This window comes from Cervus elaphus, chromosome 18 (genome assembly GCF_910594005.1).
Source record: "Cervus elaphus chromosome 18, mCerEla1.1, whole genome shotgun sequence".
Taxonomy (NCBI): domain Eukaryota; kingdom Metazoa; phylum Chordata; class Mammalia; order Artiodactyla; family Cervidae; genus Cervus; species Cervus elaphus.
The window spans coordinates 52,804,811-52,818,325 of NC_057832.1; the positions used below are offsets into that span (position 1 = coordinate 52,804,811).

General features: G+C 37.9%; 2 protein-coding genes across 2 annotated transcripts in view; one reads left to right on the forward strand and one right to left on the reverse strand.

The window, feature by feature from the left end:
- Positions 1-8,818, forward strand: part of LRRC17 (leucine rich repeat containing 17) — a 35,717-nt gene extending 26,899 nt beyond the window's left edge. Inside the window, exons 3-4 of the mRNA XM_043873296.1 lie at positions 918-1,073; positions 7,329-8,818. Coding sequence (XP_043729231.1) covers positions 918-1,073; positions 7,329-7,726 — 554 coding nt within the window. The 3' untranslated portion in view covers positions 7,727-8,818. The remainder of the gene's footprint in view (positions 1-917; positions 1,074-7,328) is intronic.
- The window catches only part of FBXL13 (F-box and leucine rich repeat protein 13), a 209,643-nt gene that overhangs the window by 121,622 nt on the left and 74,506 nt on the right, over positions 1-13,515 (reverse strand). The gene's annotated exons all lie outside the window — the stretch shown is intronic.

Genomic DNA, 13,515 nt, shown 5'->3' on the forward strand with positions numbered 1-13,515 from the left:
TCTTCAGAATATTTTGCTAAAGATTAAAATAAAGGGCAAGTATTATGCTAAAATATAAACACACTTTATAGTTTTATAAAAGCATACTTTAAAGACAAATATAAATATGAAAGATAGGTGAACCTTAATTGCCTATTAACCTATGAAAGCTGGACTCTTCTTGCAGAGGCTTCTCTTGTAGCAGTAGCAGTGGTAGCATTATTATTATTGTTGTTGTTCCTGAGGAGTCCAGTTACTGCAATATCTCGGGAAGAGTTAGGGATGAGTGAGTACAACTGAGTCACAAGGATTCAGGGAGTAAATGGTGATCAGGAAGCAGGAGGAGCAAATGAGGACTATACTTTCTCGAATTTTAGCATCCAAGGAAAGGAGAAATAAGATGACAGCTTGAGGGTCATCAAGGTCAAGGGCTTTTGCTTCTTTTTTAGGATGGTGAAATCTGAGCTTATCTGTTGAGAGGGATGAAATGAAGATACCGCAGAGAGGCAGTAATTAGTAGTCAAAGCTCTTAGAGGAGTAGGAAGGGAATCAGAGGGGATGTGCTCATGAAGTGGTTTGATTTGTAAGTTTTATTTTGTTTCAGCTTTCTGTTTTTAAAAAGCTTTCCAGGTGATTCTAACAAACGGTTAGCCTTGAGCCCAACTAGCCCACACTGCCTGTTGTCCTCTTCTTGATTTCTTGCCATCTCTAGGAAGTTTCTCAGAACATTTCAGCAATGAGCGATATCTGACCCTCTAAGTGAGATGCACTTAGGTTGCTGGGCTTTGGTGGAATTCAGTTATATTCTCAGGCTTGTTCATTGGCTTTAGATGGGTTATCCCTTTTCCTTTCAAGAGCTGACTCTTTATCACATGAGTGATAGAGTCAGTGGGGTCAAGAGGAAAGCTTGGTAACCTGAACATGATTTTGTTTTCTAGAGTTGAAGAAAGTCCCAAACAACATTCCTCCAGATATTGTTAAACTTGACTTGTCACACAATAAAATCAACCAACTTCGACCCAAGGAGTTTGAAGATGTTCACGAGTTAAAGAAATTAAACCTCAGCAGCAATGGCATTCAATTCATAGATCCTGGTAAGTTCCACAAATAGCCCTTTTAACAGGCCACAGGTATTCTCTGGCAACGTTTATAGTAAATACAATTTAGTTTTTGAAAAACTAAAAAGAACTTTGAATTTAAATTAATATGATGCTTAAATTAGAACTTGCTTGGCAAGAAATATTTGCCAAATTGTTGCTTTATGAAGTATGTAATAGTGTATATTACTAAGCAACAGTTATTAATTGGTCAATTATTCAATTGGCCCAAAGAAGTGTTTTGTAGGCTATATTTTAAAAATAAGAGTATGTGGCTAATAATATGCTACACATGTTGTGATTTTTTTAAAAGGAAATTCAGATTTGGCATTCTCTTTGCTATTCATTAAGTCCCAACTTGTTTAAAGTAAGACTTTAACAGTAAATTTGAAACATTCTACTAAGCAGAATAAATTAAGTTCATAAAATTAAGCATGCTCATAAATTAAGATAAAAATGTGCTCAACTTAGAGCCATATAGATTTTAACCTAATCCTGGATCAAAATCAATTCTTTTTCATCCTTCAAATCTCTTCTCCATTTGCTAAGCAAAGCCTCTGATAAGAATGAACATGGTAAGTTAACACACTGAATTTAGAAAGAACTGAGAATGATTACAGTGTTGATCAGGTTTGTAATGTACATAATATTTGTGTCTTCCTAATTGAGAAGCCCACTGTTTAAAAATGTGTATTAATGCATGTATGCTATCCTAAATCACTTCAGTCATGTCCAGCTCTTTGTGACCCTATGGACCGTAGCCTGCCAGGCTTCTCTGTCCATGGACTTCTCCAGGCAAGAATACTGGAGGGGATTGCCATGCCCTTCTCCAGGGGATCTTCCTGACCCAGGGATAGAACCCAGGTCTCTTATGTCTCCTGCATTGGCAGGTGGGTTCTTTACCACTAGTGCCACCTTGGAATACTATTTTGTTGTTATCTTTCTTTTTTAAAAAATTAATTTATTTTTTTAATTGAAGGATAATTGCTTTACAGAATTTTATTGTTTTCTGTCAAACCTCAACATGAATCAGCCATAGGTGTACACATGTCCCCTCCCTCTCATACCTCCCTTCCATCTCCCTCCCCATCCCACCCTCTAGGTTGATACAGAGCCCCTGTTTGAGTTCCCTGAGCCAGACAGCAAATTCCCATTGGCTCTCCATTTAACATGTGGTAGTGTAAGTTTCCATGTACTCTCTCCTTACATCTCACTCTCTCCTCCCCTCCCACCCCATCTGTGTCCTTAAGTCTGTTCTCTATGTCTATTCCTCTTTTGCTGCCCTGCAAATAAGTTAATTCGTACCATCTTTCTAGATTCCACATATATGTGTTAGTGTATGGTATTTATCTGTCTCTTTCTGACATATTTCACTCTGTATAATAGGCTCTAGGTTCATCCACCTCATTAGGCACACAAACGTGTGCCTTTTGTGACTAAGTAATATTCCATTGTATATATGTACCATAGATTCTTTATCCATTCATCTGTCGATGAGCATCTAGGTTGCTTCCATATCCTAGCTATTGTAAATAGTGCTGCAGTGAACTTTGAGGTAAATGTGTCTTTTTCAGTTTTGGCTTCCTCAGGGTATATGCCTAGTAGTGGGATTGCTGGGTCATATGGTGGCTTTATTCCTAGTTTTTTAAGACTCTCCAAACTGTCTTCCATAGTGGCTGTTATCAATTTACATTCCCAACAGTGCAAGTGGGTTCCCTTTTCTCCATACTCTCTCCAGCGTTTGTTGTTTGTAGACTTTTTGATGATGACCATTCTGACTGGTGTGAGGTGATATCTTATTGTAGTTTTGATATGCATTTCTCTGATAATGAGCGATGTTGAGCAATTTTCATGTGTCTGTTAGCCATTTGTTTGTCTTTGGTGAGATGTCAGTTTAGGTCTTTTAAAATTGAAGTATAGTTGATTTACAATATTGTATTAGTTTCATTTGTACAGAAAAGTGATTCAATAATACATATATATTTTTTCAGGTTCTTTTCCATTATAAGTTATTACAAGATGTTGAATATAGTGACCTGTGCTACACAGGAAATCCTTGTTGTTTATTTTATATATAGTAGTGTATAGTTTCACTGACTTACTAACTCATTATTGTAATCTCTAAGCCCATCCACATGGCTGCAAATGGCAATATTTCATTCTGTCTGAGTAATACTCCATTGTGTGTATATGTGTGTATATAAATAAACATTCATCTGTTGATAGACACTCAGGTTGCTTCCATGTCTTGGGTATTGCAAATAGTGCCTGCAATGTTATCCTTTCCCCCCTTTGTTCAACTCAATTTCAGGAAAGTATGATCTTTTCTACATTAACAAATATGTACTGAGTATCTGGAAAATGTCAACCACTTTCCTTGGTAAATCTTCTGGAACAAAAAAGCATCTCAGAACTTTTAAGTGGTCATTTCAGGCTGATCATTTAAGTCAAAATGATCTTTAAAACTTTTAAAATAAATACCTTCTATATTTCAGGGTTTTTGAGTTGAAACACTGCCAAAGCAAACTTACTTTAATGATGTATGCTGGTAGGTATATAAATGCAGTGAAATATATAAATCTTTTAAAAGGCAGTGTGAATAACAGTCTCATAAAATGCCAGATATTATTGCAGAAAAAGGAAAGAAGGCACCCCCCATTTTAGAATCTGAAAAGTAGCTTTCCAAAGTGCCCAAATACGTATGGTTTAAGTAACAACTTTAGCATTTTCAAAACAAAATATAGGAATGTTTACAGATGCTTTCAATCTGAAGGGCTAACTTCTGTTAAGAAAAGTAAACAGTGAGATGATTGACTCATAAATGTTAGCAATTTTTTTTTAATGCAGTCTTTTCAGAACTATCATTGCAAGGGCTGACCTTTTGCTCCTTCGCAGCAGCCTGCTCCTCACTCCCTCCTCCTCCCCACGCCCAAGTCATTGCTTTGCACCAAAATATAATTCTTCGGGGGGCTTCCCTGGTAGTTCAGCTGGTAAAGAATCCTCCTGCAATGCAGGAGATCCCGGGTTCAATTTCCTGGGTCGAGAAGATCCCCTGGAGAAGCGATAGGCTACCCACTCCAGTATTCATGGGGTTCCCAGGTGGCTCAGAAGGTAAAGAATCCATCTGCAATGTGGGAGACCTGGGTTCAATTCCTGGGTTGGGAAGATCCCCTGGAGGAGGGCATGGCAACCTACTCCAGTATTCTTGCCTGGAGAATCCCCATGAACAGAGGAGCCTGGCGGGCTACAGTCCATGGGGTTGCAAAGAGTTGGACGCAACTGAGCAGTTAAGCACACATGGATTTTGTCTGAGAACAAATGATATGAAAACAGTTAATGGTATTGGTTTGAGAGTGTATTTTTGAAATTCAACATAAGGGCACTGTATACCCTAACCAAAAGTATTTTAAAACAGCAATGAGAAAATGTTTAAAATAGAAACAAAATATTTAAAATCAGGATTTGCCTGTTATAGCATACCTGGTCTATTCATATTAACTGAAAAAGGGATAATTTATGTTTAGATTTCTTTACTCTCAGAGAAGGAAAAATAGCTTTTTGTTGTATTATTTTGTGTTATGTGTTCAATATTTGTTTTAATTATCTACCCTCTGGTGAGATTAAATACATATGAATTCAAAGCTGATACCTACCATAGCTTGCCAAAATACAACCAGATGTTTTCAAAATATTGATACATTTTTTTTTTGTTTTGTTTTGGACAATACAATAGTATAATTCCTTCCCCATAAGCTTGGAAATGGCTGTTTTCTAGGCATATTCAGAGTTTATTCATGTCCCAAAGAGCTGTCAGATTTCTGAACACATTTCTCATTTTTTGTGCACTTATGTCTTACATTGAAATATTTTCCTAATTCATGTCTTTCTGTGGCATTTTTCCAGTGAGTATTAAAAAAAGGCACATGAGCACAAATTATATTTTTTAGAGAGCTAACTTAAAACTGATTTTTCAAATAAAAAATTGTACTCCAGTTAATCTAATCAAGGGGAGAGCTTTGAGTAAAAACATGTTTCAGAATTTTGCATTTAGACATGTATACTGTTAGGGAAATATAATTAAAACCAGAGCCCTCACTCAGTACAGAAATCCTCTCCACAAAGTAGTAGAGAAAGAAAAGTCTTTCATTATTGAATAAGCATTAAATCAGAATGTGATGTACACAACAGGCAATCTGCTAAGAGATTGCAGAGGCAGAAAGAATCTCACCCTTTATGTAGCCAAGCAGAATACAACCTAGCATATATGTGTTTTTAGGATACATGTTTGATCCCCGGGTAGGGAAGATCCAACCCAGAGAAGGGAAAAGGAAAAGGGAAAAGCTACCCACTCCAGTATTCTGGCCTGGAGAATTCCAGGGACTATACAGTTCATGGGGTTGCAAAGAGTTGGACATGACTGAGTGACTTTCACTTTCACTTTCAGTCCTTAAGTAAGACTTGACAGCACCACTTGCCAAACATAATTCATTTTAAAACCTTACGGAGCAATTGGAGTAGCCATCTGTGGTAGCTAATTGGTTTTATCAAGAAGAAAACAAACTTCTGTCTTTATGACAAGAGATAATTTTGCACCTTAAAGGCTCTACCCTCCCACAGTGAGTGGGAGGCAGGAGTGTTTCCTCCCTTGATGTTTCCATTTCAAAGAGATTGTTCCCAGGTTTTTGGGTTTTTTTTTAGACTTTAATGATTTTTATTTTTTTGAAAAAATACAACATTTAAATAGTTCTCACACCTTACAAACTTGCAATTCATTTCATAACCTTACAAATTACCGTCATTAATTTCTAGTCAAGAGATGATAAATTTCCAGTTCAGCAACACATAAAATGGAAACAATGCATGTGCCCACAACACAGCAAAGAGACACAAAACCAGGATCAACAAATACAATGACAGTTAAAAACTTCTCAAAAAGGGCACTAGTATGTGAAACCTACTCCATTTCAAGTATGAAATTAAAAGCCCAAAGAGGACCATGATCAAACACAGTGATGACTGTTAACACCAAGAGACAGGGGTCCAGAAGAATGCAGTGTCTCTCCTGAGGATGTCTGTGTCTGGTCCTGTGAGTGACAGCCCCTGGCCTGCTGGCACCCTACCCCAAGTGCTTCAGTCACTCACATGCTGTAAAACTCATTCTTAGAAACTTCTCAAGAGGATCCATTTCCCCTGTATTATTGCCAAATCCACATTCAAAACAGAAAACAGGAAAACTTTGAAATATGTAACAGCAATTACATTCACATCTCAGGGGTGTTATTTCTTAGAACGGGTGGTAATATGTTCTACCTTGCCATCTTCAAAGTCTTTAAAATGCAATCTCCTGTCATTCTGAAGGAGACATTCTAAAATAATCTAAAAAAGAAAGTCTATCCACATAAGTTTTCTGAAATTCTGGGGGAGGGGGGTTCAGGATGGGGAACACATGTAAATCCATGGCTGATTCATGTCAATGTATGGCAAAAACCACTACAATATTGTAAAGTAATTAGCCTCCAACTAATAAAAATAATTGGGAAAAAAAAATATTTGCCTTACCCCTTAGCAACCACAAGTCTGTTTTTCTATGTCTGTGAGTCTAAATTCCTTTTTAAACATTAGGATATAAAAGTTTGACATTTAGATCAGTCAGGATCAACCCTAAGGGGAAAGAGATGGCACCCACAGGTTAGAATATTTTGAGGAAACTTTTAATTTACAAAGGAAATAATTACCAGGGTGGACCGGGGTTTACAGAACCACAGATGTTCCCATCAGCACAAGGAATCCAGCAGCAGTTGAGGTGTTAACGACACCCAAACCTGAAAGGTGAAATCACAGATACTAATAGAGAGGAAGAAGGAGAAGCAGAACATGGGGCAGAGAGACTTCCCTGGCAGTCTAGGGATTAAGACTTTGAGCTTTCATAGCAGTGGGTACAGATTCCATCACTGGTTGGGAAATTCTGATCTATCTGCCTCATGTTCCCAGGTTTTTAAGAAGGATGTTCCTCAGAGAGCTGAGAAAGGCCTCTTTAGTCTTCGAAAGGATGTATATACATCCTTTCAAAAAAGAAGAGAAAGTACTTGGAAGTTTTCTAAAGTAAGAACTCTGAGAAAAAGGAGGTTAAGGAAAATCTTTTCCTTTATTTTCAACAGCGAGAATTGTCTCTTACTTTTAAATTTGTCCTTATAATATACAGTGCACTTAACCTAATTATTCATTGGTTTAATAAATATTTCCTGTTTCTAGCTGCTTTTTTAGGACTCACACATTTAGAAGAGTTAGATTTATCAAACAACAGTCTGCAAAACTTTGACTATGGTGTGTTAGAAGACTTGTATTTTTTGAAACTCTTGTGGCTCAGAGAAAACCCTTGGAGATGTGATTACAACATCCACTACCTCTACTACTGGCTAAAGCATCACTACAACGTGCATTATAATGGCCTGGAATGCAAAATGCCTGAAGAATACAAAGGGTGGTTTGTAGGAAAATATGTTCGGAGTTACTATGAAGAATGCCCCAAAGACAAATTACCAGCATACCCTGAAACATTTGACCAAGATATGGAAGATGATGAATGGGAAAAAGTACATAAGGATCACACAGCAAAGAAGCAAAGTGTAAGAATCACTATTGTGGGATAACGGAATTGTTCTTGTTGCAACTAGTTTTGCCTTTGCTATACTGGTGTTGGAAAACTGCATGTTTACATTTTGATTAACTGTATTACTTATTTATGCAGGATTATTCAACTAAAGGAAGGTTCCCTTGATTATTATTGTTGTTGTGACAATATAGTAATCAAAGGAATACTCTTATCCTGCTTGCCTGCCTGTTTGCCGAACAGCTTTTGATGATGATTCCACACTGGTAACCTGCAGAAGTTGGGTCCTAATGATGGCATTAGATTTTCATAATGTCCTGTATAAATCTTTTTACTGCTTTTTGAAAATAAAAAAAAAACTTGGTTCATTTTTACATGCTTTTCAAGAGTTGCGTGCACATACCTAAAGATGATCAAAATGAAGAGATACAAATAATTAGTAATAATAAAATCTTATTGTCTCCCCTCTACCCCCTTTTTTTTTCCAGTAAGTCAGCTTATGCACTGAATAAATTTCCATGTTTGATTCCTGTGCACTCCAAAATGAGGTCCTGGTAAACCCAAATTCTCCACTACTTTTCACTGATCCTTGCAAAAAAAAAAAAAATGTCAAGCTAAACTGGAAGAATTGTCACATGCAATAAGCCAAGAATCTGAGAATTATATTAGAGACTGGTTAGAAGACCGGACTCTGAGAAGCAGTTGTACGTGGTGTGAATCATGAGCCCTGAACAGGTATAGACACTAGTAAGTGTGGAAACAGCACTGATGTTTTAACAGAATTTAGGCTATGGAGCTGCCTGTCAGTGGGAAGGATCTGAGCCCTTCCTGCTAAGCTAATATGTGAAGGAGCATAAAACAGGATGAAATTAGGATTCAGGGTCAGGATTTGAGATGAAAAAGAAACAAAAAGGAAATTGATATCAAAAGCAACTGAGGGAGCAGGTGGTATGGAAGAGAAGCCCTATGGGGTTGCAGGTTAAAATTAGCTCACCTAGAAAAACAGATCCACAGAAAGAGAGGAAGTATTTGGAGACTAACCCCATCAGTTTGTATTTTGATAGTACTATTGTATTAGAAAAATAAAATGAAATATATACATATCATTAAAAATACAACTTTTTTATGCAAATTTCCTTTTTCATATTGAGTTGAATATATTTTCATTTCTTATTCAAGGTATTCGTACAAAGTTTAGCAACTGACCTTTGATACTTGCACAGATTTCCAAAGTATAGAAATGGTAAATAACAAATAGTATTGAACATGTTTTTTTTGGCTGTGCCATACATGTTTTTTTGGCTTATGGGATCTTAGTTCCCTGACCAGAGATTGAACCCAGGCCATGGCAATGACAGTGCCCAGTCCTAACCGCTGGACCACCTGGGAATTCCATTGAGCATTTCTGAAGCACCTACTAGAGCTCAGACACTGTGCTAAGAGCTTCACATATTCTTTTCTAATTCTTACAAGATTCCCCCGAGGTACATAACATTATCCACCTTTTCTAGATGAGGAATCTGAGGCACAGAGTATGTACTTTTTCTCCTGAAACACCTGTGAGGGCAGGAGACAATCTTTGGGTCAAGTCAGTTAAATCTGTACTAATATGTATAGGAAACCAAGAGAGTGGGAAACAGAAAGAATTGCTGGAGCTTGTGGTTCAGGAAATGACACTGCCTTGTAAGATTCTAACCTCTATGCCCTTTTTCCTATGGTTTGGGTCAGGGTGGAGACTTAAGAGACACTGGTTCTCAAAGCAAGTTCTCACATTATTCAATATGAGATATTAAATGCAGCTGTTAAATTTGAAGTGTTACCAGAGAGATGTAATAAATTTACTTATTGTTGATGAGCACTTAGAGTGGAATATTAAAGAAAACATCCAAGATTTGATGGTGGAGAAAGCCCAGGTGGGACCATAGTAGGAGACAAAGGCACACAATAGAGATGTGAAGGTTCTGGAAAGGAATAAGGATATTAAATCTGATTCAAAGAAAGGACCCAAATTACTCTCTGGTTTAGTTTTTGGAGGCCAGCTGGGAATTTTATTGGTTGATTTTTATGTTCAGGATTATCCCCAGGGATCTATTTGGAAATAAAGCTCTGGAACATATTGTGATAGAAACTGATCTGGATCATCCAAAAGTAAGTTGTTTAGAATCACTACTCTCTTCCATGGCCAAAATTTAAATATGTTTTTAAAAGCTTAAGATTCCTATTTTTCTGTATCAGAGTTCATACTTTTCTCAGGGAAGCATTGCTGATCAATGATGGAATGAACAATTAGACAGTTCCTCTCCTGCCAATTTCTTACTTATCATTTAAGAACTTGTCTTTGCAACTTCCTTCTGTTCAATAGGTGATGAAATTCAGGAGTTTTTTAAAAGCATATTTTATAGTAGTCAAAAATAATACAATCCTGAGATCTCCGTATTTGAACACATATGTTTAAATATCACTTGAATTTTTATTCAAATACCCAAGTGTTTGCTTTTTTCAACTAGTTCTAAGATTCTTTGGTTTTTTTTTTTTTTGAAGTAAATCACATTTACTACAAGCTAAGGTCTCCTGAGTCCTAAGTCTGAGTCAGTTTTGACCTAAATCTTGACTCTTTGAGGAAGATATTTAATATTAAATAATGTGGATTATTCATTTGTTAAACATTCCCTTCCCTGGAGTTTTCACCGTGGATCAATTAATACCCATTTCTGAGAAATCTGAACAAGGCTCCTGCTCTGGCAAATAGAAGCAATTCAGTAATAAGAAATTACTTGGCTAAATTCTGTGAGATTTGGGGGCTTCTTTCTGCAGGAGGCAGAGTATTTGGTGAGTGGATGGGGAGATGTAATATGTATCAGTCAACAGTGTAACTAATCAGTATAAATGAGAGAATCAGTAATAATAACATGTATATGGTAGGCAAACTAGAAAATTACTTAATAAATTCTATTCCAAAAAAAAATTAAGTATTTTATTCTATGAATTCTAGAAACATAAACATGCAACTTTGGGAATATTTACAAATCAAGTGTTTGCTAAACTGATCTCATCTTGCCAGTCATTGAGTCAGTGTAGAAAAAGTGCAGTCAAGTGGAACCTCTCATCCCTTATGAATCTGTTTTGCTCAGGTTCAAAAATGTAACTGCTGGACTTAAAAATCACTATGTGTAAAAAAAAAAAAATATGTGTATCCTTCGCAAATGTATGCTCAAGTGTTTGATCATATACCCTGCATCAGTTCAGTTCAGTGCTACATCACATACTCTGCATCAGTTCAGTTCAGTCGCTCAGTCATATCCGATTCTTTGCAACCCTATGGACTGTAGCATGCACGGCCTCCCTACCATCACCAACTCCCGGAGTTTACTCAGACTCATGTTCATTGAGTCGGTGATGCCATACGCCCATCTCATCCTCCGTTGCCCCCTTCTCCTGCCTTCCATCTTTTCCAGCATCAGGGTTTTTTCAAATGAGTCAGCTCTTCACATCAGGTGGCCAAAGTATTGGAGTTTCAGCTTCAGCATCAGGCCTTCCAGTGAATATTCAGGACTGATTTCCTTGAGGATGGACTGGTTGGATCTCCCTGCTGTTCAAGGGACTCTCAAGAGTCTTCTCCAACACCACAGTTCAAAAGCATCAATTCCTTGGCACTCAGCTTTCTTTATAGTCCAATTCTCACATCCATACATGACTACTGGAAAAACCATAGCTTTGACTAAACGGATCTTTGTTGGCAAAGTAATGTCTCTGCTTTTTAATAAGCTGCCTAGGTTAATCCTAGCTTTTCTTCCAAGGAGCAAGCATCTTTTAATTTCATGGCTGCAGTCACTATCTGCAGTGATTTTGGAAAGTGAAAGTGAAGTCACTCAATCATGTCTGACACTTTGCTACCCCATGGACTGCAGCCTACCAGGTTCCTCCATCCATGGGATTTTCCAGGCAAGAATACTGGAGTGGGTTGCTATTTCCTTCTCCAGGAGATCTTCCCAACCCAGGGATTGAACCCGGGTCTCCCGCATTGTAGGCAGATGCTTTATTGTCTGAGCCACCAGGGAAATGATTTTGGAGCCCCCCAAAATAAAGTCTCTCACTGTTTCCACTGTTTCCCCATCTATTTGCCATGAAGTGATGGGACTGGATGCCATGATCTTAGTTTTCTGAATGTTGAGTTTTAAGCCAACTTTTTACTTTCCTCTTTCACTTTCATCAAGAGATTCTTTAGTTCTTCTTTGCTTTCTGCCATAAGGGTGTTGTCGTCTGCATATCTGAGGTTATTGATATTTCTCCCAGCAGTCTTGATTCCAGCTTGTGCTTCATCCACTCCAGCATTTCTCGTGATGTACTCTGCTGCTGCTGCTGCTGCTGCGTCGTTTCAGTCGTGTCTGACTCTGTGCGACCCCATAGACGGCAGCCCACCAGGCTCCCCAGTCCCTGGGATTCCCCAGGCAAGAACACTGGAGTGGGTTGCCATTTCCTTCTCCACATGATGTACTCTACATATAAGTTAAATAAGCAGGGTGACAATATACAGCCTTGACATACTCCTTTGCCAATTTGGAACCAGTCTGTTGTTCCATGTCCATTTCTAATTGTTGCTTCTTGACCTGCATACAGATTTCTCAGGAGGGAGGTCAGGTGGTCTGGTATTCCCATCTCTTTAAGAATTTTCCACAGTTTGTTGTAATCCACACAGTCAAAGGCTTTGGCATAGTCAATAAAGCAGAAGTAGATGTTTTTCTGGAACTCTCTTGCTTTCTTGATGATCCAGCAGATGTTGGAAATTTTATCTCTGGTTTCTCTGCCTTTTCTAAACCAGCTTGAACATTTGGAAGTTCATGGTTCACATACTGTTGAAGCCTGGCTTGGAGAATTTTGGTCATTACTTTGCTAGTGGTGAGATGAGTGCAATTGTGTGATAGTTTGAATATTCTTTGGGATTACCTTCCTTTGGGATTGGAATGAAAACTGACCTTTTCCAGTCTTGTGGCCACTGCTAAGTTTTCCAAATTTGTTGGTGTATTGAGTGCAGCACTTTCACAGCATCATCTTTTAGGATTTGAAGTAGCTCAACTGGAATTCCATCACCTCCACTAGCTTTGTTTGAAGTGATGCTTCCTAAGGTCCACTTGACTTCTCATTCCAGGCTCTAGAGTCTGGCTCTAGGTGAGTGATCACACCATCATGATTATCTGGGTCGTGAAGATCTTTTTTGTATAGTTCTTCTGTGTATTCTTGCCACCTCTTCTTAACATCTGTTTCTGTTAGGTCCATACTATTTCTGTCCCTTATTGTGCCCATCTTTGCATGAAAAGTTCCCTTGGTATCTCTAATTTTCTTGAAGATATCACTAGTCTTTCCCAGGCTATTGTTTTCCTCTATTTCTTTGCACTGATCACTGAGGAAGGCTTTCTTTCTTATCTCTCCTTACTATTCTTTGGAACTCTGCATTCAAATGGGTATGTCTTTCCTTTTCTCCTTTGCGTTTAGTTTCTTTCCTTTCACAGCTGTTTGTAAGGCCTCCTCAGACAACCATTTTGCCTTTTTGCATTTCTTTTTCTCAGGGATGGTTTTTATCACTGCCTCCAGTACAATGTCATAAATCTCCGTCCATAGTTCTTCAGGCACTCTATCAGATCTAATCCCTTGAATCTATTTGTCACTTCCACTGTATAATCTTAAGGGATTTGATTTAGATCGTACCTGAATGGTCTAGTGGTTTTCCCTGCTTTCTTCAATTTAAGACTGAATTTGGCAATAAGGAGTTCATGATCTGAGCCACAGCCAGCTTCCGGTCTTTTTTTGCTGACTCTCCAGAGATTCTCCATC